Source organism: Chelonoidis abingdonii, chromosome 2, assembly GCF_003597395.2.
Source record: "Chelonoidis abingdonii isolate Lonesome George chromosome 2, CheloAbing_2.0, whole genome shotgun sequence".
In the NCBI taxonomy this organism is placed as follows: Eukaryota; Metazoa; Chordata; order Testudines; family Testudinidae; genus Chelonoidis; species Chelonoidis abingdonii.
The window spans coordinates 81,162,923-81,189,583 of NC_133770.1; the positions used below are offsets into that span (position 1 = coordinate 81,162,923).

General features: G+C 38.4%; 1 protein-coding gene across 3 annotated transcripts in view; it reads left to right on the plus strand.

The window, feature by feature from the left end:
- Positions 1-26,661, plus strand: part of ANO10 (anoctamin 10) — a 284,686-nt gene that overhangs the window by 179,910 nt on the left and 78,115 nt on the right. For 2 of the 3 annotated variants that reach the window (XM_032784131.2, XM_032784130.2), the window contains exon 12: positions 17,765-17,881. The exons of the other annotated variant lie outside the window; for it this stretch is intronic. In XM_032784131.2, coding sequence (XP_032640022.1) covers positions 17,765-17,881 — 117 coding nt within the window. The remainder of the gene's footprint in view (positions 1-17,764; positions 17,882-26,661) is intronic. 3 annotated transcript variants of the gene reach the window in all.

The window sequence follows — 26,661 nt, forward strand, 5'->3', positions numbered from 1 at the left end:
GAATCTGGACAAACTGAATTCCGTATAGTAGATAACTACAATGAAGTATACTGTACTTTACCTTTACCTTTTATATACTTTTTCTTATTGCAAGGCGTGTGGTTTGAGGGAGAAGGAAGTGTAAATGTTATGGATTAATAGGCTACAATAAGCATTTTTTTCTGATGTGGAGCATTAGGGCATTTCAAAAATAAACAATGCCTGTCAGGACAGGATCCGATATGTAATGTTAGCAATCAGCTAAGAGGTACTTTGTGAGCCATGGTATTAATCAAATGTCAAATTCAATTGCATGGGCATCTTTCTGTCCAGTTTTCACATAGAATTTATTTCTGAGCATGATCAAAGCTTTATTCTTCTTTAGATTCAGCATTAGCTAATTTGGCTTTTGGCAACCCATATCCTGGTTTCTATTAAACACCATCCATAAATTGAGATAAGGATTGTGCCAAAACATTTCAGGATTATAGAATGGCAATATACTGTTGGGTGCATTATCAAACTGTGTTATAGACTGCTGTGCTGCAAGATTTACTATTAACAAATACTGAGAAGCTTCAAGGATGAAAGATATACACCTATTGTGCTTTGTTCTTGTGTGTTTTAAATTGGCCGTACTCTGAATCAAAGTGAAGAAAATAATATGGTATTAAAGTATTGCTAAAGTTCTTGTGTGTATTTCATGTATTTTAGAGTGTTTAAGAGAACAGTTATTTAACAAATGTACTGTAGTATGGCATATTTTTGGCAATATAATGAATATGTTGAATTGCAAAATAGTATTTTTTGATTTTGAGTGTATATACCTGTGAGTAACTTCATTGCCAGTTTGCAATTAATTATAAAACTGCGTACCAGACGTTGATATTGGGGTCCTTCTCTTTATAAGGTTCTGCAGGTGTTTCTGGGACCTTGTTGAATGTCAGGTTTCTGTTGATAGATCCAAAGAGGGCAATCTGAGTGGGTGAAGAGATTGAGAGCAAGTACTTTCTTTGTGTAATAAATTGCTATTTATAATCATGGAATTCACCTTCTTGTTAACTGCCATTTTTTATTTTGTTTCTTTGTTTCTATTCAAAGTGAATCAAAGTTTGCTGTCCCTGCTTTGGATGTTCCTGGTAACTGGAAGTATAATATAAAAACATTCTGAGTTAGGGAATTCAGTTGTCACAACTGTGACTTGGCTTCTTTAAGCATATATATAGTGTTTTGTATTGTTGTACCATATATGATGTTAACTTTCAGGCCTTAACAGTTACCAAATTACTATTGCTGTGGAAAACACAACTTTCTGAATGTTTTGACTTCTGTGTGTGTATAATTAAATCATGGTGTTTCACAAAGGTAGTCTGTGGCATTTGATTTTTTTAAAATGAAAGCACAAAGATGTCAAAAATTGGGTTGTGTTCCCAACAATGTTCAAAGTTTGAATTGATCGTGTTATTGTTAAATAGCATATTAAACTGAATTTTTTAAGGAGGAATTAAGGAGAGGAATGATTGAGTGGCAGGATGCCCAGCAAGTCCACGGCAGCTAAGGATAACATAATTTCAAGAAAATAACACTGTTCCTATGTGTGGATCTTGAGCATTGCAGGCTGATACAGTATTAAAATTTAGCAAAATACATTCAGTGCAGTATGTGATTTTTCTAATATTTATAATTTCATTATTATTAAAACTTTTACAAATATGTCAGTTACTAATGATTTTTAAAAGCCACTTCTCAGTTATCAGAGCATGAAAAAAGGGATGGAGGAAAAATACCTGGGCTGGTTAAATCAAAACAAACAAGCAAGCTGCCAGCCTCCCAAGCCCATCCCTCCTCCACCAACAACCTGTTGTCTTTTGTTGCATATTCAGATATCTCAAAAATGCACCAAAGGAGTTCCTTCAGAATCTTGAAAAGATGTATCTTGATGCAGAAAATAAGCATGAAAAACTCCAGTGCAAAGCAGAAGTAATTGTTCTGCTCTGTTTGGCACTGGTGAGGCTTCAGCAGGAGAATTGTCCTGTTTTGGGCACCACACTTTCAGAACGGTGTGGACAAATTGGCGAGAGTCTAGAGGAGAGCAACAAAAATGATTAAAGGTTTAGAAAACGTGGCCTATGCGGAATGATTAAAAATAAGGCATGTTAATCTTGAGAAGAGAAGACTGAGGGGGGACCTGGTAACAGCCTTCAAATATGTTAATAGCTGTTATAAAGATGATGGTGCTCAGTTGTTTGCCATGTCCCTCTGAAGGCAAGAAAAGAAATAATGGGCTTAATCTGCATGAAGGAAGATTTATGTTTCTAACTATAAAGATAGTTAGGTGCTGGAATAAGTTACCAAAGAAGGTTGTGGAATCCTCGTCATTGGAGGTTTTTAAAAACAGGTTCAATAAACATCAGTCACAATGGTCCAAGTATACTTGGTCCTGCCTCAGTGCAGGGGGATGGACTAGATGTCCTCTTGCGGTCCCTTCCAGTTCTGCACGTCTGTGATTCTGTTTTTTAAAAAACAAATGTATAAATCCTGGAAAAGTAGGGTCTTACAGATTTTATGATGCATCAAAGGAAATTAGTGGCAAAATTCACATGGACTTAAATGGTGGAAGATCAGGCCAGATATGGGTAGTTTTTCAATGATAGCTCTAGGAGAAAATCATAGGTCACCGATGCTCACAAAAATATTTTAAAATATTAATAAATCCATAGTCTTCCTCTAATTCATGAGTGATTGACTATAATGTACAATAACTTTGATTTAAACATTTGCCAATTGATTAATTATTTACAGTACTTCATATTTTTTAGAGTATGGGTGGTTTTTTGAACCATCTCATCCTAGTAACAGTATGCATGATGTAACGTAAGAAAAAGCAGTAATCTTTTCACAATTGTATTGGTCAGATTATCCATGCTTTGGACTGTACTGACATGCATTTGGTGGAATGCATTTTAATTTAAATATAAATCACCAGATGGAGTCTATTAAACCTTTATATGAACAAAATGTTTCTGAATGATTTCTAAATTTAGGACTAAGTTGCAGAAAAAGTGTTATCTTGTTTTGTTTCCTTTCTAATAGTCACTTTTAGAAATTTTTAATAACAGGAAGTGAGTGCAGATAGAAGATCCTCTCATTTACAAGGCTAATATTGAAGTGTTTGTTTTTCATTAAAAAAAATAACTACTCTGTTTTTACAGTAACTTCCTGGAAATATAAACCAGGAACGTAACCAGTTCTCAAAACTATTTTTATATCATCACTCATGCACACGGGTTTGTTACGATGCAGTTACTCAGGAGTGCTGGGCTGGAATTGATTTAGTTGTACTAGTCATAGTTATTTAAAGTAAATTTAGTACTTGTAAAAATTACCAGATTGGCAGTCTTGGAGACTGAGTCCTGGTCTATGCTTCAAAATGCTTGCCACTCTAGTTATGTCCATACCAGCAAATCCTCCTAATGTAGAGCACAGCTTATATTGGCAAAAAAAAAAAATGCTTTTGCTGGTATAACTTATGAATAAGAACATAAGACTGGAAGGGACCATTTGAGTCATAGAGTCCAGTCCATTGGCCATTCATATTATCTAGACTTATTATCTAATAACAACAGATCCTCATCTGTGTGGGGATGAGGAGCTCACCTGGTTACTCATATTGTTCAGGGCAGGTGGTCACCCCACAAGATCACCTTACACATCAACATACTGGAGCTCAGAGCAGTCAGAAATACTTGTCTCCATTTCATGCCATTGAACAGAGGCAGATGTATCAAGATCATGATGGACAATGTGGCCCGCATGTTTTATATCAATCGATAAGGAGGAACCAGACCATCTTCCCTGTGTGACAAAGCTATAAGACTATGGAATTGGAGCACACAGTCGTATTCACCTATTTTCAGTGTAGCTTCCTGTCAATCAGAACATCATATCAGATGCTCTCAGCAGATGTTTCTCACAAGATTTTGAATGGGAGCTAAATCCTTGGTTTCTCAATTGCACATGGTAGGAGACCTCAGCTGGGGTGCTCCCTGCCAATGGTGCCGGAACCAGGAGGGCCAGGAACCATGCTCCCTCAGTTTTTAACATGGGCATAGTTTGGGGTGGCGGGGGCAGTATTGTCCCCCCAAACTGCAAGCCTTGGGCATGCATGGAGCAGCGCCAACAGGGGATGTGCCTCGAGGTGAGGAAACTGATAACCATTATCAGCTCCCCCTCTGCGAAGCGCAGCCCCTGCCGGCACTGCTCTGTGCCTGCCCAAGGCTTGCAGTTTGGAGGACAATGCCACCCCCTGCCACCCAAAAATATGCCCATGTTAAAAAGTGGGGGGGCATGGCCCCTGGCCTTCCCCAGTTCCACCCACACACTGCTACAAAGGTTCCAGCACCCTTGCCCCCCAGCCTTGCCCCTCCCTGGCTCTGGACCCAGTGCTTGTGGATTAAAGGGACCTTGGACTGTCTGTGGGGGCAGGGGAGGACTACAGCACCTACCTGACCACAGGGCCCTGGGCAGTTGCCCACCTGTAAGGCTGACCCTGCCCCCCCCACCCCAAAATCATTATGCTCCTCCATACCATGAGACCCTCATATCTGTGCTGCCCGCTGCTCTCAATGCTGCCCAACTCAGAAGGCAGCGCCTTTGTCAGCAGCAGTGCAGAAATAAGGGTGGCAACAGTGTGACCCTCCATAGTAGCCTTGCAACCCCCCGCCCAACCCTCTTTTGGGTCTGTAACACCATGAAATTTCAGATGTAAACATCTGAAACAGTGAAATTGATTATTTTAAAAATCCTGTGACTGTGAAGTTGACCAAAATGGACTGTGAATTCGGTAGGACCCTATTTATGAGACCTTCCTTTGAACCAAAGGTGACCCTTTCTCTACTAAATGCATCAGCAAAGATGGCGTTTGTGGTAGCCATTACATCTCTAATTGTTGAAGAGATAGGGACCTTTAAGGCACACACCCCCTTCATGATATTTTTCAAAGATAAGGTTTTAGTACTACCACACTCCAAATTCTTATCTAAGGTTTCAACTGAATTTCATATTAACCAAGTCATTAACTTTCCCGTTTTCTTCCATAAGCCACATTTGATTAAAGAGGATGCTGCACTGCACACACTCAATGTCAACATTGTATTAGCCTTTTACCTAGACATAACTTACCCATAATTCATTTAGAAAATCTCACAGACTTTTAGTATCAATTGCTGACAGATTTAAAAGATTTACAATTTCCAACCAAATACTCTGTAGGTGGGTATCAGAATGTGTAGTTTCTTATTATGCATCTAATGATATTCAAACTCCTCCTAGGATATTATCCCATTCTACAAGGTCTGTCTCTACCTCAGTGGCTTTTCTCAAGAATTTTTCCATCACTGAGATCTGTAGAGCTGCAGCTTGGATCTCTATACATGCATTTCCAAAGCATTGTGCAGTAATCAATAATACAGCTTTGGATGCTGTGTTTGGCTCTGCAATATTATCTAAAGCAGAAGTTCTCAAACTTCATTGCACCATGACTTCTTTCTGACAACAAAAATTACTACATGACCCCAGGAGAGGGGACCGAAGCCTGAGCCTGCCCAAGGCCTGCTGCCCCGGGGGAGGGCCAAAGCCCAAGCCCAAGGGATTCAGCCCCAGGCAGAAGGCCTGTAACTTGAGCCCTGCCACCCAGGGCTGAAGCCCGAGGCCTTTGGCTTTGGCCCTGAAGGGGGAGCTTCAGCTTCGGCCCCAGCAGTCTAATGCTAGCCCTGGCAACGCCATTAAAACAGAGTCGCAACCCACTTTGGGGTCCCAACCCACAGTTTGAGAACCGCTGATCTAAAGTATTAGACTCGACTTCAACACCCCTTCCCTGATGAGGGTACTGCTCAGTAGTCACCTGAAGTGGAGCACCTCTAGAGACAGTGCTTGAAGAAGGAGGAGAGCTTACTTACTCTGTGCAATAACTAGCTCATTGAGATGTGTCCACCTATGGGTGTTTCTCTACCTGCCCTCCTTCCCCTCTGCTTTAGAGTTTCCTTTATGGGACTTTGCAGTGGAGAAGGAACTGAGGTTGGTATGCTCAAGCATACCATATTATAGCATATTATAGCTTTGGTGCAGGACACTAGCTGTATAGAGCAAATGCACAGGTCTAATGGACACTGACTAGCAAAAATCTCTGATCAAAGGCACCTGGGGCCCATGCGCACCTGAAGCAGAGCACCCATAGGGGAACGCATCTCAAAGAACTACAGTTACTGCATTAGGCAAGTAACTTCTCCTGCATAAGCTGCAGTTCTGAAAGGAGGAACATGCAGTTTTACCAAAGCAGATTCAGTTCACATTTTATAAAAAGATTCTCTAATAATGTATGGGGATGTGAGGTTTTAAAAGCAGCATTTATCACTGAAGCGGAAGACAGTCCCCTATTATTAGAGTCCTTCAGTTGTGATAATTCTACTCAATTAGCAGTACTCTTTAATTAATGTAGTTTAGTTTAAAAGAAGGAAGAAAAGGTTAGTCCTGCTTTCTTTTTATGCATTACAAAAAATGTTTTCTAATAAGTTTATTTTATTGCTGTCTACTCAAGCAATTAAACGTAATCCAACTTCTGGAGTTTGTAAATTAAATCTTTGCTTGTATTGTACCTTTAATTGGATTTCCTTTTTTAAGCACAAATACTTTTTTTTATTATTTTAAACTTTTTGCTGGCATTTCAAAATATCAGCCTTATCTAGTATAGTTAAGAGAACTTGGAGCCCAGTCATCAGATTTTTAAAGGCACAGAAAAGGATGAATTTATTCTCTGGTCTGTATCAGTTCTTAGCTCTGATTTTAGTTAAATTTAACACAGCAACAGTAGGCGATCACATGACTTCCTTATATTTACCACATATTCTGTACTTTGACAGTAAAATGATCATATTCTGGTGCATTCATTAACACTCCCAAAGATGTTCTGTATTGAACATTCATGGGAGAAATTCCTTGAAGTCACCTAACCTTATGGGTGGAATCTTGTGTAGGGTTCCCAGTTAATATATAACCAATGAATGCCTTGTTCTATCACACATACTGGTTCTGGAGGTCTAGACTACTAGATTTCTGATTTTAATGGAGTTTATTGATAAACAGGTACATTCTGGGACAAACTTTTGATGTAAAACTTCATTAAACTCTTTCCAGATTGGGATTTGTCATGTAATCTATCAGAAAAGGCTGCTTTTGCATATATTTCTTTGTTCAGTGGTGGCTAGACTCTGACTGGAACACAGCATTACTGCAGTCATACCACTGTAGAAATTAAATTAGCTGTTTAAAATGCCAAGAATTCAGCCCTAATTTGCATTCCTGTTTTAGAAGAGACAAGGTTGGGGGGACACTGCTGCAAACACAGCTGCCTTTGTAGTTTATGCCACTAGATTTTGCAGAGTAGAACAGTTCCATTAGCTCTCTGAGCACCTGGCATGAGACCACAAAAAATTTGATAGTGCTGCAATTATCAAGGGTGAGAGACACATTGACATTTCTCTCCTCACCCGCTTGGCAGATGGCAGAGTAGGAGAGTACTTCACTGTTGGCACTAGGGAGTATACAGCCTGTGTTACTATTATCCTGTTTTTTTCATACAAAGACACACTCGCCCTGAAATCATTATGTGGGATATGTTTTTGAAAACAACAACTTATTTTAACAGTTTCATTTTAAAATAACAGTTTGGTTTTGTAATTTTTTTATTTGTAAACAATTTTGATGATTAGGAAGCTGCTTAAATAAATGCTTTAAAGAGGTTTCTATAACTCTGCCTAGTTCTGTAGCAGATTTTCATCAGAGTATACATTTTCTCTTCTTGTTTTGTTTCATTATTTGTGATAGATTTAGATCCCTGGTTTGTTTTAATTTTATCATTGTAAACTGCAAAGAAGGGTTTTGTTGTGTTATAGGTGTAACCTATTGCCATATTTTTGGGACAGTTTTTCTGAAAGTGGATGTATTTGAGTCAGATTTGTAAAATTATACTAGTCTTGTTTAAGGAATGCTAAAATGAAAATGGACTATAAAATGAATAGGTTTCAGAGTAGCAGCCGTGTTAGTCTGTATCAGCAAAAAGGACAGGAGTGTCTGTGGCCCACGAAAGCTTATGCTCAAATAAATTTGTTAAGTCTCTAAGGTGCCACAAGTACTCCTGTTCTTTTTATAAAATGAATACTGCATCCTATTTCTTTGTACTCTTCTGAAAATTTCTAGAACGTTCTTTGGTCTTCCTGAGTCAACTGCAGATCTATTCAAGGATTAGATTTTGAAATTAGATACACTTTCTTTTAAAATGTTCTCTTGGCTCAAACCTACCCAGAGTGGTGGATTTGATGAGATTTATCAGGTATTTTCCCATATTTTTTACTAATGTTGTTTCTGAATTGTGTATTAGGAAGTGGGGAGACTGCAATAGGAGGAATAAGTAGGCTTAACAGTAACCAATGTGGATTTATTTTGGGAGAAGGTGTTATAAGTGGAGCTGTAGCTCCTAAAATTGTTTTTGGTAGTACTTAATGTTTTAAAACATTTTCACTAGCTTCTGTAGGGTGGAATTGCACTTGACTTTACCATCTTAAAGTTAAGACATTTTAACTAAGCTCACAAACTTTTCTGTTTCTTTTTAAAATAGTTTTTAAAGGACAGTAACCCACATCATAAATACCTCTCACTTAATTCTACACAGTTTACAAACAATAAAACTTCCTGTTTTTAAGAGGTCACAAATGGATGGAGACTGAGCTCTTGATAAATTAGAATTTTGTTTAAGTACAGGGTTTTTTTGGCTGGTACAAAAATCTAACTGTTCAAATGTTAAAAGTAAATACAATTACTTAGTGGTTTTCACAGCTGGCTTTAGAATTTTTGAGCAGGTCTGTAAATTTATTTTTATTTTTTTTTGCCCTTTTCCAATCTGTTCTCTCCACTCCCTAGAAAAACAAACAAACCCAAACCAAAATAAAAAAGGGGAACAGTGGAGGGAAAAACCCTAGGTGGCTTCAAGACTGAATTTGGTAAGTTTATGGACAGGATGGTATGATGGGACTCTCTATATGATGTCATGTGGCCGATCCGTGACTGCCAGTAGCAAAAGTCCCCAATGGCTGGAGACGGGACACTAGATGGAGAGGGCTCTGAGTTACTATGGAACTTTTTTTCCCCAGGTGTCTGGCTAGTGGGTTTTGCCCACATACTCAGGGTCTAACTGATAGACATATTTGGGGTCAAGAAGAAATTTTCCCCTGGGTCAAATTGGCAGAGACCCTGTGGGGTTTTCACCTTTCTCCGCAGTATTTGACATGGGTCACTTTGAGGCTTAAACTAGTGTAAATGGTGAATTCTCTGTAACTTGAACTGTAACTTTAAACCATAATTTGAGGACTTCAGTAACTCAGACAGAGATTAGGGTCTGTTTCAGGAGTAGGTGGATGAGGTTCTGTGGCCTGCAGTGTACAGGAGGTCAGACTAGATGATTGTCCCTTCTGACCATAAAGTCTGAGTCTATAAAGCCCACTAATCAATTCTTATCCTCCCTCATCAAATCACTATGAGATTAGGCTTTGGCTGCCATAGTGACATATTTACATTAAAAGTGTGCAGACTCTGAGGGAGGAAATTTAGGTTACCTTTCAGCTTCCTGCTGTAGAATTGTAGTTAGCTGCTGGTGGTTTAGAATTTCAAGACTGTTCACAAGGAAATGGCTAGAAGTTTACTTTTCTACAATGAAAAATAGTTATCTTTTTTCATGTATCTCGTTTACCCCTTGGAGGGGGGCGGGGGCCTACAGCAAGTGGATTCAGGCACCCAAACATTAGCCCTGCTGGTGCCCAAACTTTTTTACTGAAATTGTAATACTTGCAAATGAATCCCCTGCCTGCATCCATCGATGTGCCCTAATTCCATGAGTTCTTTTTCTAATAACCTTCTCTTTCTCTTTTTTTCTTATTCACCCTTTTGCCTTCTAGGATGTCCCACTTTTCCGTCCCCCTCCCGCCCCCCAGAAAGTAAAACGCTTGAACAACATGCATTTTAATACATCCAAATGCAAAGTCATACATCTAGGAACAAAGAATTTAAGTCACACTTATAAGATGGGGGACTGTCTCCTGGAGAGCAGCGACTCTGAATAGTACTTAGGGCTCATTGTAAATAACCATGTCAGGGTGGTTTCTGAGGCTGTGGATGGCATTGCGTTCTGCACGACTTAGGTTATGAGGCAAGCGGTTAATCTTGAGCTCTTGGTGTGATGCAGTAGCTAAGAGGGTGAATATGGTCCTTGGATGTATAAGCAGGACATATTGAGTGGAAGTAGATTACCTGTGCGTGTGGCATTAGTGAGCCCATTGCAGAATATTGTGTCCTGTTCTGATGTCCACACTTCAAAAAGGATGCTGATAAACTTGAAAGGGTTCAGAAAAGAGCTAAAAGAATGTCAAGTTCTGGAAGAATGCCTTATAATGAAAGACTAATGAAGCTCAATCTATTTAGTTTATCCACGAGAAGGTTAAGAAGTAACTTGATAATGGTCTATAAGTACTTATCTGGGGAAGAAATTTCTGGTAGGAGCCGGTTCTTTGATCTAGGTGTAAAATATGTTATCCGGTGACTGGAAGATGAAGCCAGACAAATTCAGAAATAAAGTACAAATTTTTAATAGTGAGGGTAATTGACCCTTGGAACAACTTACATAGGGATATGATGGAGTCTTCATCACTTAAAGTCTTTAAATCAAGATTGAGTGAATTTCTAAAAGATATGCTATAGCTCAAAGAGACATTATGGGTTTGATACTGAGGGGTTTTTGGCCTGTGTTATGCAGAATGTCTGACTAGATGTTTATAGACATCCTTTTGGTCCGTAAAATCTGTGAATCTATGACTACTCACTGCTCATGGTGTGAAACATCATCTGGTAGTTTGGGCTGGCTGCATAAGTGCCATGAACCTGACTCTGTACATGTAAGTTGAAGGAACCACCTGCTGCTTTATCTGTAGCTGTGGAAGCAGATTGCTTAGACCCTGTGTGGAGTGATGATGGCAGAAAATCCATGGCTGTGGAGCTTTTCATCTTCCACTACTTTCCTCTACCCCAGTCTCCCTGCACCCTCAAAAAATAGTCCTCCACGGTGCGTCATTTCCTCAGGTTGGGAAATTGGTATAATAATCTTATCCTCTAGACCAGTGGTTCTTAACCTGGGATGCCCGCACCCCCTGGGGGTGCGAGGCATGCCAGATTTTTTTAGAAGGGAAATAATCGAAAACACAAATTAAGCACAGGCACGTAAGTATAGCTACTTTGTTTCATCAAACCTATGTATTTATTAACATACATTTTTTAACGATTACTGTAGTATACAAACAAAAAATACATCTAGGTTTAAAGAACTGACCTACTTCAACGATTTTTATAAGGACTGTGAGACAATATTTTTATTTTTGATAAGGGGTGCGAGAACATATTTTGAGACCCAAAGGGGTGCAGGCTGCAGTGAAGGTTAAGAACCACTGCTCTAGACTCTCACTATTTTTGTTCGCTGTTTTTAAGAGGAAAGAAAAATGCTACTAAATTCTGTGGCCTGTGTTATACAGAAGGTCAGACTAGATGATCTCAATGGTCATTCATAAATGAAAAAAAGACACACATAGTATCTGAACACAAACTGCTATGCATACTGTGCTATCAACCTCATATGTTTTATACTATATCGTATAAAATAGATAATACGTTAGTTAGTAGTACTTAGTCTTCCAGTTCTGAGGAATAACTTTTTTCCTCAGGTATGAATTATAAAGGTCCTTGTAAAAATGCATTTGTGAAATTTTTAGATTATAAACCCAGTTACATTTATTAAAAGATTCATCTGCTGATACATTTTTTTATATTTAAAAATATGGTGATCAAATTTAGGTATGATCTTTGTAACTTGGCACTCAATTTCTCCAGGTCACACCAGTATAACTGAGAACAGAGTTTAGCCTAATGCTGTTAACTAAATTGTTACATACAGTAAAAGCTTTTTTATATGGCATGTTAGGGGAATGGGGGGGCTGGTAAGTGAAAAATTCCAGTTAACTAAGAGTGAGGGAGTTTGGGTGTGGGAGGGGGTGTGGGATGCGGGCTCTGGGAAGGAGTTCGGGTATGGGAGGGGGCTCAGGCAGGGGGTTGGGCCGCGGGAGGGGTTTTGGGTGCAGGATTTGAGGGGCACTCATCTCTGGGGGCTCCCGGCAAGTGGCAAACTGTCCCTGCTGCTCCTAGGCGGAGACACAGCAGACAGCTCTTGTAGCCTAGCCCTAAGCACTGATTCCGCAGCTTCCATTGGCCAGGAACCACGGCCAATGGGAGCTGCAGGGAGCAGCATCTTCAGGAGGAGGCAGCATGCAGAGCCACCTGCCGCACCTCCACCTAGGAGCAGCAGGGACAATACACTGCTTGCGGGAAGCCGCCGGAGGTGAGCACTGCCTGGATCTGGCACCCCACACCCCCTCCTGCACCCCGTGCCCTGAGCGCACTCCCAAAGTCCCTCCCAGAGACTGTGCCCCACACCCCTTCCCATATCCCAATCCCCATCCCTACACCCCCTCTTGTACCTAAACTCCCTCCCAGAGTTCGCACCCCACACCCCCTCCCACGTTCCGAACCCCTCATGGCCGTTCCTCCACATAGGAGTATCAGGAACATGTCGCTGCTTCTGGGGAGTCATACGGAGCCAGTTAGGGAGCCTGCTGCCCCACACCAACTGCACTATAAAGCGGATTTTCTAGGAAGATTAGAAATACTGATTTATAGAACTTTCCGGTTGGTACACAGATAACACAGCTTTTACTGTATTATGTTTGATCTCTGTTTTTTTCAAGTGTGTTTTCTATTACTGCTATAAAGATTTTAAGTCTATAATTTCTCTGCATCTTCCCTGATAACTCTCCTGTATTCAAAAAAAGGGTTTAGATATAACTGTAAGATGAATGTTCCCCATGTATCTCTTGTCACATCTGAGTACTGGGATGGATTTTATCCCGCTCTAGAGTATTGTCTCTCTTAATTCTCGTTGTAGCTGATCCTATCCTCCTTTAATATTTCATCTTTCCCTGGAAGGAATTCATCTGTCATTGTCCCTCATGTTTCTTTGTAAACTTGTTAGGAAAAAAAATGATATATTTACCAATATCTACCTCCTCTGTCAGCAGACCTATGTGTTTACTTAGGCTTTCTCAGGAATGGATTCTGCCGTGTTGAGTGGGAAAAGGGGAAAAATTTGTGCATTTAGGGAGTGTTTCAGTGTTGACTTGATGTCAGAGTAGAATTTTTGTAACATGGTATTAAAGATTGAATTGCTTGTGTTTACTGTCAAGGATGGTGGGATTGCGTAAGTTGAAATAAATAAATATTTTCTTTGCCATCTCTTAGCTGATGTGCTAACTCTTTCCTTAATCTCTAACTTTGTATGTACAAAAAGAACGAGGAGTACTTGTGGCACCTTAGAGTCTAACAAATGTATTTGGGCGTAAGCTTTTGTGGGCTAAAACTCACTTCATCAGATGCATGCAGTGGAAAATACAGGAGGAAGATGTATATACACAGAGAACATGAAAAAATGGGTGTTGCCATACCAACTCTAATGAGACTAATCAATTAAAGTGGCGTACCAACAGGAAAAAAAACTTTTTAGTGTTAATCCCAGGATGGCCCATTTTCAACAGTTTGACAAAAGGTGTGAGTAACAGTAAGGGGGAACTTAGCATAGGAAATAGTTTTTACTTGTGTACATGACCGCATCCCTCCAGTCTTATTAAACCTAATTTAATAATGGTGTTCAGTTTTGAAATTAATTCCAGTTTCTGCAAGTTTCTACCAATTGGCAGTCTGTTTTTGAAGTTTTTTGTTGAAGAATTGCGCCTTTTAGATCTTAATTGAGTGACCAAGCAGGTGAGTGTCTCGCAGCTGGTTTTTTGAATCTATAATCTTGACATCTGATTTGTGTCCATTTATTCTTTTGTCGTAGAGGCTGTCTGGTTTGGAACAATGTACGTGGCAGAGAGCATTGGCTGGCACTGCAAGAAAATATAATCAAACATTGGTAATGTTGAAAGTGAACGAGCTCTGATGGTGTGCTTCATTGTGATTAGGTCTATGATGGTGTCCCTGAGTAGAATTGGTGGACAGAGTGGCAGGGCTTTGTTGCATAGGGTAGGTTTCTGGGATAGTGGTTTTGTTGTGTGGTTTCTGATGAGTATTGCTTCAGATTAGGGGCCTGTCTTAACGAGGACTGGCCTGTCTCCCCAAGATTCTGTGAGAAGTGAGGGATGTCCTTACAGGATATGGTTGTAGATTCCTGAAGATGTGCTGGAGAGGTTTAAACTGGGAGGCTGAAGGTGACGCTCAGTGGCGTTCTGTTACTTTTTTTTTGAGTTGACCTGTCCTGTAGTAGGGTGACTTCTGACTCTGTCAATCAGTTTCTTCTCTTCAGCAGGTGGGTACTGTAGTTTTAAGAATGCTCGACAAAGATCTTGTAGGTGTTTGTCTGAGGGATTGGAGCAAATGTGGTTGTATCTTAGAGCCTGGCTGTAGATAATGGATCATGTGATGTGTTCTGGATAAAGCTGGAGGCATGTAGGTAAGTATAGCGGTCAGTAGGTTTTCGGTATAGGGTGGTGTTTATGTGACCATTGCTAATAAGCAGGAAGTGTCCAGGAAGTGGATCTCTTGTGTGGACTGGTCCAGGCTGAGGTTGATGGTGGGATGGAAATTGTTGAAATCATGGTGGAATTCCTCAAGGGCTTCTTTTCCGTGGGTCCAGATGATGAGGATGTCTTCAATGTAGTGCAAGTAGAGTAGGGGCGTTAGGGGATGAGAGCTGAGGAAGCATTGTTCTAAGACAGCCATAAAAATGTTGGCATACTGTGGGGCCATGCGGGTACCCATAGCAGTGCCACTGACTTCAAGGTATGCATTGTCTCCAAATGTGAAATAGTTGTGGGTGAGGACAAAGTTCAGCCACCAGGTTTGCCGTGACATTATTGGGGATACTGTTCCTGATGACTTGTAATCCACCTTTGTGTGGAATGTTGGGGTGTAGAGGGCTTCTGCATCCATAGTGACCAGGATGGTGTTTTCTGGAAGATCACCAATGGATTGTAGTTTCCTCAGGAAGTCAATAGTGTCTCGAAGATAGCTAGGCATGCTGGTAGCATGGAGCCTGAGGAGAGAGTCTACATAGCCAGACAATCTTGCTGTAAGGGTGCCTGAGATGATGGGGCGTCCAGGATTTCCAGGTTTATGGATCTTGGGTAGCAGATAGAATACCCCTGGTCAGGGGTCGAGGGATGTGTCTGTGCAGATTTGTTCCTGTGTTTTTTCAGGGAGTTTCTTGAGCAAATGGTGTAATTTCTTTTGGTAACCCTCAGTGGGCTCAGAGGATAATGGCTTGTAGAATGTGGTGTTAAAGAGCTGCCTAGCAGCCTCTCATTCATATTCTAACCTATTAATGATGATGAGAGCACCTCCTTTGTCAGCCTTTTTTATTATGATGTCAGAGTTGTTCCTGAGGCTGTGGATGGCGTTGTGTTCTGCATGGCTGAGGTTATGGAGCAAGTGATGCTGCTTTTCCACAATTTCAGCCCGTGCATGTTGGTGGAACCACTCTATGTAGAAGTCCAGTCTGTTGTTTCAACCTTCAGGAGGAGTCCATGCAGAATCTTTCTTTTTGTAGTGTTGGTAGGAAGGTTTCTGTGGATTAGTGTGCTGTTCAGAGGTGGATTGGAAATATTCCTTGAGTCGGAGACATTGAAAGTAGGATTCCAGGTCACCACAGAACTGTATCATGTTCTTGGGGGTGGAGGGGCAGAAGGAGAGGCCTGAGATAGGACAGACTCTTCTGCTCGGCTAAGAGTATAGCTGGATAGATTAACAATATTATTGGGTGAGTTAAGGAAACCACTGTTGTGGCCCTTGTGGCATGTAGTAGTTTAGATAGTTTAGTGTCCTTTTTCCTTTGTAGAGAAGCAAAGTGTGTGTTGTAAATGGCTTGTGTAGTTTTTGTAAAGTCCAACCATGAGGAAGTTTGTACAGAAGATTGGCTTTTTATGAGAGTATCCAGTTTTGAGAGATCATTCTTAATCTTTCCCTGTTTGCTGAACAGGATGTTGATCAGGCGGTTCCGCAGTTTCTTTGAGAGTGTGTGGCACAATCTCTCAACATAGTCTGTGTGGATTGTAATGGATTTTTTACCTTCAGTCCTTTTGGTATGATGTCCATCTGTTTGCATTTGGAAAGGAAGATGATGTCTATCTGTATCTGTATGAGTTTTTTCATGAAGTTGATGCATTTCCACTTCATACGGCTAAATTCAGTGCCTTGTGTGGTCACAGGTTTCAGAGTGGTAGTATTCTCTTAATCGTTACCATTACCTCTTTTTTCTGTCAGTATTGGCCTGTTTATAGTTAAAATATGTTTATTGCTGCATATTCCACATGCCCATTGTGTGGGTTTGTATTTCTTTCCATTTCTCCACTGTCCTTTACCTGCGTTGCATTATACCAGGTGATTTATTTCTAGCTCTTCCCATTCCACATCTTTACTCTTGATGTTTAGCATATTGTGTTTTGTGTTGTGCAGCCAACTGCATCAAGATGGAACATTTAATTCTTTGACTTGTATTCTTAAAAAATGAGAGTCAGTGCTCTTTTCCATTTTATGACAATTAGAGCACTAATTCAGGAAAAAAGTTTGGCATACATGTATATAAATACCATTTAAAGCATGTGTATAAGAACAATTGATGTCAGTGGGACTTAAGCATGTGCTTAAAGTTTAGTTTCCCTGTATAGAGATGCTTTTTTGAATCAGGGCCAAGTTGCTGCCATTAAACTCATGGCAAGTTGCCAGTCCAGTCCTCAGTAAGGTAAATGTTGAGGGGCTCTGGCTTAGATGCTCATGCAAACAACTATGTACCCCTCCCCCACAAATAAACACCTATCTTGATAGCTTGGAACTTGTTTTGAACAGGCATTAATGGGTGTGCTGTATCTTTATGTCAAATACAAGGAGTGATGAACAAGGATTAAGTTTAACTTTGAATTTTCTGGTCTTTGTTGGGTTAAGTGTTTATATTATCCTTTGCTATATAATTAAGGCTAATTTGGCCTATTCCTTCCACTCCTTATATTTAGAATATCCTCCCAATTAATGTTGGCCAGTTCACCGCTTCTGTGTATCATTCTGGCTGTAAAATCTAAACTCATGTTATGTTGTACTGTTTGGTAGTCCACCCACTAGGACTTTTAGATTATACTCTTTCTGGGGCAGGAACTCTGTTATTTGTTTTTGTTTGGCACATTTTACCATTGTATTATGTCATGTAAATCTATTGTGACATGTACATCTTATGCTTTTACTATGTACTACAGTTCTTATCCTAGAAAATTCCAACCAGGTCAGTATCAACTGAATAGTTTGATTTTAATCAAGAATCAGAAATGTATAAATAAAGAAGAACAATACAGTACCTAATGAAAATATAAGATTATAATAAAAACAAACCTAAGGGACGTACATGTTTATTTGCAAAGTATTAATAATTGTTGAGCTGGAAAAGTCAGGCGTAATCGTGGCATAGTATGCCATCACTATTTCTGACACAATTAACAATAAATCATTTTTAGGCATTAAAATTTGCAGAACGCTTTTGTATTACTCTTCTTTACTTGCCATAAACTGTATAACAGAGTATTGAATTTGTTTTTCTCCTCAGCATATTCTACTGGCATTGAAGTTTGTCATGGCGTTTGTGATTCCTGATAAACCACGGGATATCCAGATAAAACTGGCCAGGTTGGAATTTGAATCTCTAGAAGCTCTCAAACAGCAGGTACGGGCAACTCATTTGGGGAAATAAATGTACTAGTTTGGGGGACCAAACGAAAAGGTAAGTTATGGAAATTGTCGGTACTATCCTTCTGTTTCAGTTGCCTGGTATTCAATATTAGCATCTTAAAGGGACATACATAGTATTAATCTAAAATGTAAAATAATTTACAAATTGTTTTTAAAAAACCCTATTATTGATGCAAAAGCTTTCAGTGATTTAGTCATTGATCATTCCAATTAAAACAATTTTTGGCTGGAATTTAACTGTCCTTCTGTATTGTTTGCAGCCAAAATAAAGTCGTGTTTAACAGAAACAGAAGAAAATGCCTATCAATAAATATGAAATTGATTAGTATATTTTAATCACGTCAATTGAAAAGCAAAAAGCAGATAGCATTAATGCTGAAAAGTAAATTAAATTTTAAAAAGTATTTTAAATTCTAATAATTTCAGTTATTGTTTAGTAACAGAGAGGTCAACATTTTTAACCTGACAGCAGCTCATGAATTTGCCTTGAATTTGCCAGATTAGGTCAGGTATCTTTCATTTAAAAAAAACAGCAGCCCACTTTCTTGTTTATAATGATACTTTCTTTCCTTTGTAAAGAGCTTTGAAATCTATGGATGAAAAGCTCTCTATAAGAAATGGTGTTCGTTGTACTGGCGTCACATGTAAATTATGGTTGGCCACTGTATGGATAAATATTGTTATGGTAAGCACTCTTGGCATGGACTTTTTTTTAAAATAATCATTTTAATATTTGTTTTGGGGGAAGGTTACCAAAGAATTATATGAACATTATGTGAACAAGGTAAACTAGATTACGTTGTATTACCACAGTCTTAACATTATTATTTTTTTTTATATAATTTACATTTCAGTTGTAAGTAACATGTATCCCTTAGGAAAACAATTAACTAGATTTTTGTACTACAGAATCTATAGAGGCAAATGCATACAAGGAGACAGTAGTGGAAATCACAACTGAAAGTAACTAGTATGTGGTAACCTCAAGCGGTGGGAAGAGATCTCTGAGGTAGAACATGCCTGTATGGATACCCTCTACAAAGAAAATAGATCATGAGGGAAACTCCATGACCTAGTGGAAAGAGGAATAGCTATGTGGGGAAGGAACTGGGTGGACCTCCATAGGTTCTGAAAAATATTTGACTTGAGGATATTTAGCTGAATGATCCTGTTACAGAAAGCAGACTTCCAGGGTGAAGATTAGCAAATAATGTAATTTTGTAATATTGGAAGCTAAAATGTGAAGTATCTGCAGTAGCTGATTACAGTAAGCATTATGCACATAGCTGTCTGTCTACACTGAATTAAACTACTGTTGGGTGAAATCATTTATGAAAATAACCTTTTTTTTATTTCTTTGCTTTATTTTTGAACATGGGGATTTCCATCTTAACCTTCATAATTCCCAATATTAAAAGTATTTCAGAGGCCAATTAGCCATAAAAATAGGGATTTGGGACCACTGGGTCCTCAGCCACCAGAAAGTTGCATGTGAATTATGATGAATTTTAGGTTTTTCATGTGAGTATTTTCATTCTGATGGTGGACTTTCATCTGTTAATTTTTGACTCTTCTTAGAGATCGTCGGTGAAATCATGGTCCATTAAAGTAAAATGAGAGTCTTACCATTGACTTACTGGGGACAAGATTTCATTCCTCATCTTCTGTCAGACTAAGAGTAGGATTTAAAGCAAAACCAAATGAGACAAACAAAAGCCCCACTTAACCCTGTGTTGTCTGTCCCAGGTATTGGACTGTGATTGTGCATGAATGTGATAACTTTTCACAGAAACAAGCACAAGACTAGCATAAACTTCGCAAAAATATACCCAAAATCAATGTTAGGAAAACCCCCAAAGTTTCAGAGTTGAAGTCATATTCATACTCTCTCATCTTTCTTCCCTGCCACTTCAAAATCCTTAGATGGTATTTTATACAGTAGAAATGAACTGGGGTGTATTAGGGCAGCATCATCAAATGTTCATATCAACACAACGTTAGTATTCACATTGTCCCAGTAGTCACTACTGATTTGCAGTGGCAATATACTTATAGTACACCAGTTATAGGTGAGTAATCGTCCGTACTCTGTGATCTTCAAATGAAGTTGGAGAATACACTTTAACAAAAAAAAAAAAAATCTTCTGTGATATCTGGCAAAACGTTATATTCATTTCAGCCAAACTGACTCCTGAAATATTACGTTGCCATCACTATTAAAAACACATGGTCTTATATGATATGTGTCCATATCCAGGTCAAGGCAGTCTTCCACAATAAAACAATAAAAAATAAAATCCAAATTAAAATTGAATCTAAGGCTCTGCAATATAGTTTTGTAGTTCTCTAATGGGTTCATTGTGAAGTTACCAGGAGTTGACCGTAGTCTTACATATCCTCTACTTAACATTTTAAAGAGCAGGGCTGCTGCTCTATTTTAGTTGCTCCTTTTCTGTATTTTCATTTTGTAGACAGGCATAACTAGTTCATCCACTGAAACCTTAAGCACAAGTGAATAAAACCACCTTTGATTAGAATATGCCAGTTGGAATCTACTGAGTGTGGTTCAATATGAATATATTTGTCAGCAGTTAAGACTTCAACTTTCATCCTCACATCTATGCATTAGTTACGATAATATGTGCCTGAGCTCCAAGTCTTCAGGGTTTGTTTTATTAATCCTACTGAGAGATAGGAATTCTGCATTTCAGGGGAACTAAAACCCTCCAGTTCTTTTCATTCTCCATCTTCTTACAGGATAGAGAAATCCTTGCTCATTTTAGGATACCTATAATTATATGCACAAATAACTACCATCACCTTTTCAGATTTTCCTTGACTGATTCCATGTTATGTCTTTCATAGTTTGAACATGTCATGTATTAAGTAGTGTACTGAAATGGAATGCTCTCATGTGGAGACTTGCCTTTATTCTTTAATGTCACATTAAAACAGCTTTGGTTTTCTGGATGTCAGCTGGCAAAATATCTGCACTTCAAAATAATTCATTGACAACATGAAAAGATACTGAGGCATTTATTTTTAAAGCATATTTTCAAGTTCTTTCAGCTTCAAATGTCAAGATAATCATAGATAAACCTTCTAGCAATAAACATCATCTTAGTAATTTAACTCATTTTAGTTTCAGAATTTAAAATTGATTTTTCTAAAAACATTTTTTTAAAAGCAAAAAAAAAATGTTAGGCTTATATGTCACAGGGAAGCTTCTTCCTCCCCACTGCTGTGCTAAGTGCATACCAAATCCCTCTTCTGACTACTGTCACAATTATCTGTCCCCGTTTATTTTAATGCATGAGAGATGCTGAAAGAGGGGTCTGTTTTTCTATGCTTGCAGAAGATCCTGATTGAGAATAGCTTTGGGACTTCTGTTCCCTTGAGACAATAGGTACAAGGTGTACATCACTCTGAAGAACCGCTTGTTGTCTAGGTGTGGAGGAGGATTCCAGCTCTTCTCTGTTCAGACCTATCTGCTGGCTGATAACCTCTTTGACAATGATTTTGTACAATTAGTGTCCCATGTTCCTTGCTGAAAGTAGTATTCCAAAGCAGTGAGGAAGAGGGACTTGAGGTGGTATGCTCTATTTTGTTATGTGGCCATAATCTCCACCTATTATCTTAAAAAAGGATAAAACTGCAAGAAAGTATGGATTGGGGAAAAATCAGTGAAGACAGCTTCCTTGTTGAATTGTTTCTCATTTTTAAGGCCCCTCATTAGATAACAAGGAAAGACAGATAAGTGCCTTTAATAATAAATGTATTGAAAGGATAACAGAAACACTCTCGCCTCTATGACACTGGGACTAAACAGAATCATGAAATAGTCTGTGCTCTATTCCATTGAAATCAACAGAATATCAGTGTGTCAGGTATGTCCATTAGCACAGGAGGTGTGTGTTTACTGGACATATGTATGTAATTGGCACATTCAGCAACAATGCTGCAGTTAACACACTGTGCTGCCTGCCTATAGATAGTAAGTAGAGAGTTGTTGATGGTGGGAAGAATGTGAAGGACAGTGGAGGAAAGGAGAGGCAGAGGGCAGAATTGCTTATTGGTTTGTTTCTCTTTCATTTGTTTTGCTATGCAAACTATTTGAGCACCTGATATTGGTATCTATTATATTTTCTTAACCTAGAAAGCTGCCATGTTGTTTTGCAGCCAAATTATTTATAAATCTAACCATCACTCAAAACTGTCATCTGAGCTCAGTAAATTACTGGTACCAACTCTCATGTTAGTTGATGTAGATAAAATTTGCATACAGTGAAATAAGGGAGGGCGGGGGGGTGGGTGTTGCAGCTCAGTGAGCATTTCCTTATGGTGAATTATTGTCTTAGATGCTGAAAAGATTCATGCTGCTATTGGAGTACTTTGAGAAAAATCTAGTTTCCTGATACAGACAAACGTTGATTATGTAATTAAAGCACAAACTCACACATGGTGTTCAAATAAAATGGTTATTAATTATTTTTGTCTGTCAGATTTTTTAAAGAAAGGACCCAAACTTGTTTAAATTTAATTTGAAAAGGCAATTTCTCCTCGTTTATTTATTTTGTGTTTATTACCAGTGAGTAATCTCTTACCCCTGGACATCCTTTAATATAAAGTTTGTGTGTGTTTGTTAGCAGAAGGGTTAGACTATTAATAAAATGTGTTAGACTTTCATAACATAATTATCTATCTTTTTATATGTATTTTTAGTAAATGTTTTCACTCTTGAAAGTGAGAGATTTGTAACCAGTTATAGCGGAAACACACAAACTTGCTCACATAGTTCTCCCAATATACTTTAATGCAAAGCGTTCTTGATGCCCTAAAGATGGGCCCTTCTTGAGAGCATCCCTCTGAACCTGTCAATGTAAAAGCGTTGGAGGAACCACCCTAAATGTAGAACCAGTGGGAAGGGGGCAGGGCGAGAGCCCAAAATGAATTGTGGGGTTAACTTCATTAGCCTTTATAGCATTTTCTGTAATATCAATTTCGTGTTTCTCTATTTCTGATAACTGAAAAAGTGAGATGACACAGAGGCTATGTGGTATGGAGATAAATTTATATTTGTAATGAGAAAATGGTTGCATAAGCACAGAATTAAAAATATATATGAATGGTATGTGATTGTGATTAATTACATGCTGTTAACTGGGATGGGAGGCAGACTCACCAGAAAATTTAATTTAATTTTTTAAACAGCCCATTGGCTCTTTTTCTCATAGTTGCCAAAGTTAAATTTGTTCCTAATGTCACACATTGACAGCAGCGAACCATTCTTGCAAAGAAACCTCAGTCTTACCTTTTTTAGCCTCTGACCTAGATTCTAGGAATGGAATTCAACAAAACTCAAGCCTCTCTCCTTTGCATCCCCCCAACATCCCAGAGCACTGGTAATATATCTACAAGGAAATGCGGAGTAAAATGAGTAAGACTAGGTTAAAATTATTCTTAAACCTAAACACTCTGCAATTACAGCAGACTTCATAGGTTAAGAATCCGCAGGGATGCCCAATTACATTCTGACTGTCTTGAACACAGTGGGGACAAACTCTTCCATTTCACATAAAAATGGCGTTAAGTGCACCAAGAATTCTAATTTCAAGTGACTGTTGTCACCCAACTATTAATTTAAGTGAGCCTGGATTTTTATCAAAATTTCAGTATTGTCCTGACTTTTTCCAAAATGTCCTGTTTTCCCTGTTTTATGTGCTGCTTCCCTGGCCTCCATTCTCCTGGCAGATCACCCTTCAGAAACAGCAGGAGGATAAGCAGCAGGAAGCCTCAGAATTCCTAAAAAAAGACATGCTATAAAAAGGGGGAATAACATTAGCCTAGCAGAGTTCAAACTTCTCGTCCCTCTATGTAAATTACCTCTGCTAATCCCTGGTGTCACTGCATTGTTATCTGATTCTGTCACCTTAGGAGAGCTAAGGTGGAGGGCCAGAAAGATCACTGTTACATTAGTGCTGACATTTGTATAATGACTGAGTCCATGCATGTGTTGAAGAAGCAGGAGTGCACTGCCCAACTATTGTGATAGCGAGAACTAGTATCTCAGATGATGCAAAAGCAGGCACCATAATTTAAACTATTTTAAAGGTAGCAACTGGCTCTGCCCACTGACACTATCTGGATATGTATAATTTTTTTTGTATAAGAGGTAGCACTCTGAGATTTGTGCTTTCATTTCAGTGATGTTATACCTGCCAGTATGACAAGAATGGGATATATTTCAGTTGGTGTCTTTCCTTTGAAATTATATGTAATTCCATTGCCAAGTAACACAAAAAATAAAAAGTGACAATGTATTGTGTATATAACAGTGTAACGTTTACTCTGTGTTCATGCGTTGCTTTATGCACAGGACCTAGAGTTTGTGTAGCACATTAGATTTGTTCAGTTGTCAGTAGAAGAAATATTAACAAATTGTTCATTGAGGATCACATTCCCTATGCAAATATTTCTGAAACTCTCATTGTGGATCACTTTTTAATGGTGGAATCCTCTTATGGACCATCTCTCTTCCAGCTCTCCAATATCCAATTCCTTACCTTGCATGCAATATCTATAGAGTTTGGTTACTTGAAAACAGTAATGTTAGGACAACATTAAGAAAAGATAAAAATAAGCTCACTTTGTATATGGCTGGTTACGTTACTTCCAAACTATGTTCGCTATTTTTTTAATCTGTGCTGTTTATTTCTTCTCTCTCGGTGTAGGACTAGCCATTTATTAATACAAATTCTCCACTCTTTTCCTGCATCCACACTGAAGGAACCTGTTCAGAGTCACCTGACAGCTTAGTTCTGTCCCCTTGCTGAGTTTTTGCTGTTCCTCTGAAGCTGGCATCAGTTGCAAATTTGATTGTTGTGGAATTTGCCCCAGAGAAAAACTTGCAAACTTACATGAAGTAGTATGATGCAGTGAAGGTGATTTTGTCTGATTTTGTTTTTAAATGTAGTGGCTTAAAAAGCTCTGGTATACCTAAAAGCCTTTATCTGTGTTATAGCTAGCAGGAATCATCACTGACATGCATCTCCATTGTGACAGAAACAGCACTGTAGACCCCACTTGTCCATAGATCAGTTAACAAACCACTGTCCTTTGTGAACAGAGACTTTAAAGACGTGTTTTGTCCCTGACCAAAAGCCCTTTACTAGGTCTTCTTAAATAAATCTTAAAAAATAATGTACCAGTGGCCGAATTAATATCTATACTAAGTTTGGGTGTGACTTTCAAGATTTACAACGAACATGGTTACTTTGTAGGCAACAAAAGGTCATTTCTTTAAGGACAGCAAAATACTTTTTCCCTGATTCTCTTAAAGTTGGAAGCTATTTTTTCATTATCTATTTTAGAAAATTATAAAAGTAAATATTTAATTTATTCTTTGCTCTCTAGAACACAGGCTAAAACTAGTTTTGAGATTTTCCTGCCCTAGAAAATAGATCTAAGATTAAAAAGGAAAAAAACTCACCATCCCCCTTTTACATGAAGGAGACTTAGGAATGCTAATGAACAGCAAATTAGACATGTTTGCAATGTGATATGTCCAATGCAATATAGGAGTTCGTATTTTGTAGATATCACATCATAAAACAGGAAGTGTGATCCCAGTTGGAATACTGTATTAAATTTGGGGTAGTACTCTATTAAATGGATATTGATATATTGGTGGGATTTCAGAGAAAAGAAGGGCTGGAAGAATCGCCCTATAATAATAAAAGGATGTTGAAGACATTGGAAAGGATTCATTTAGAAAAGAGATAAAATAATTATTCAAACTCTGTAAATCCTGTCTTACAATGAGGGATGTAAGAAGTTCAATCTATTTAATTTATCAAAGGGAGGGTGAAGTAGTAACTTGATCCTGGTTTATAAGTGCCTATGTGGGGAGAGAGTTTCTGGTAGTGGAAGGTTCATACTCTAATCTAGTAAAGACATAACCAGATCCAATGGCTAGAAGCTGAAGCTAGAGAAATTCAGATTGGAAGTAAAGAGTAAAAATGTAACACTGAGGATAATTAACTATTGTAACAACTTACTTAGGTATGTGGTGGCTTCGCTATCACTTGAAGTCTTGATATCAAGATTGACTGTATTTCTAAAAGATATGTTCTAATTCAACTGGAATCATGAGCCAGATGCAGGAATTACTGGGTGAAATGCTAAGCCTCTGTTATGCAAGTTATAATGGTCTCTTCTGGACTTAAAAACTATGATCTACAAAAAATAAATAAATTAATCTTACATAATGTGTCAAAAAGATTAAGGGGAACATAATAAAACTGTCTTCAGATACTCGAAAGATGTAAATACCCAGAATGAAGAGAGGAGGATAGCACAAGAAGGATAACTAGAAATAGATGAAAATAAGAAAGAGAATATTTAAAATTCATATCAGATAATCTTTCCTGACAATGGCATCTATTGGGTTATGGAAGAGTCTTCCAAAAAGTAGCGGAAGTCCTATAACCTGGTGTTGGGACATTTAAATATATAATTTACATAAAACTAGTAACTGTATACAATGAGAAAATACTGCATTGGTAGGGAGATGGCTTATATGACCTCATACAATCTTGTCCATCTCTATCTTTTATTATCCTACAAAAATAAATACATTGGGTGTCTAAGTATCTCACACCAAATCAGTAGTAATGTTTTCTAGAAATGGTATGTATGTATGTATGTATAGAAAAATTGTATATACTCGATCATAAGCTGGTTTGTTTATAAACC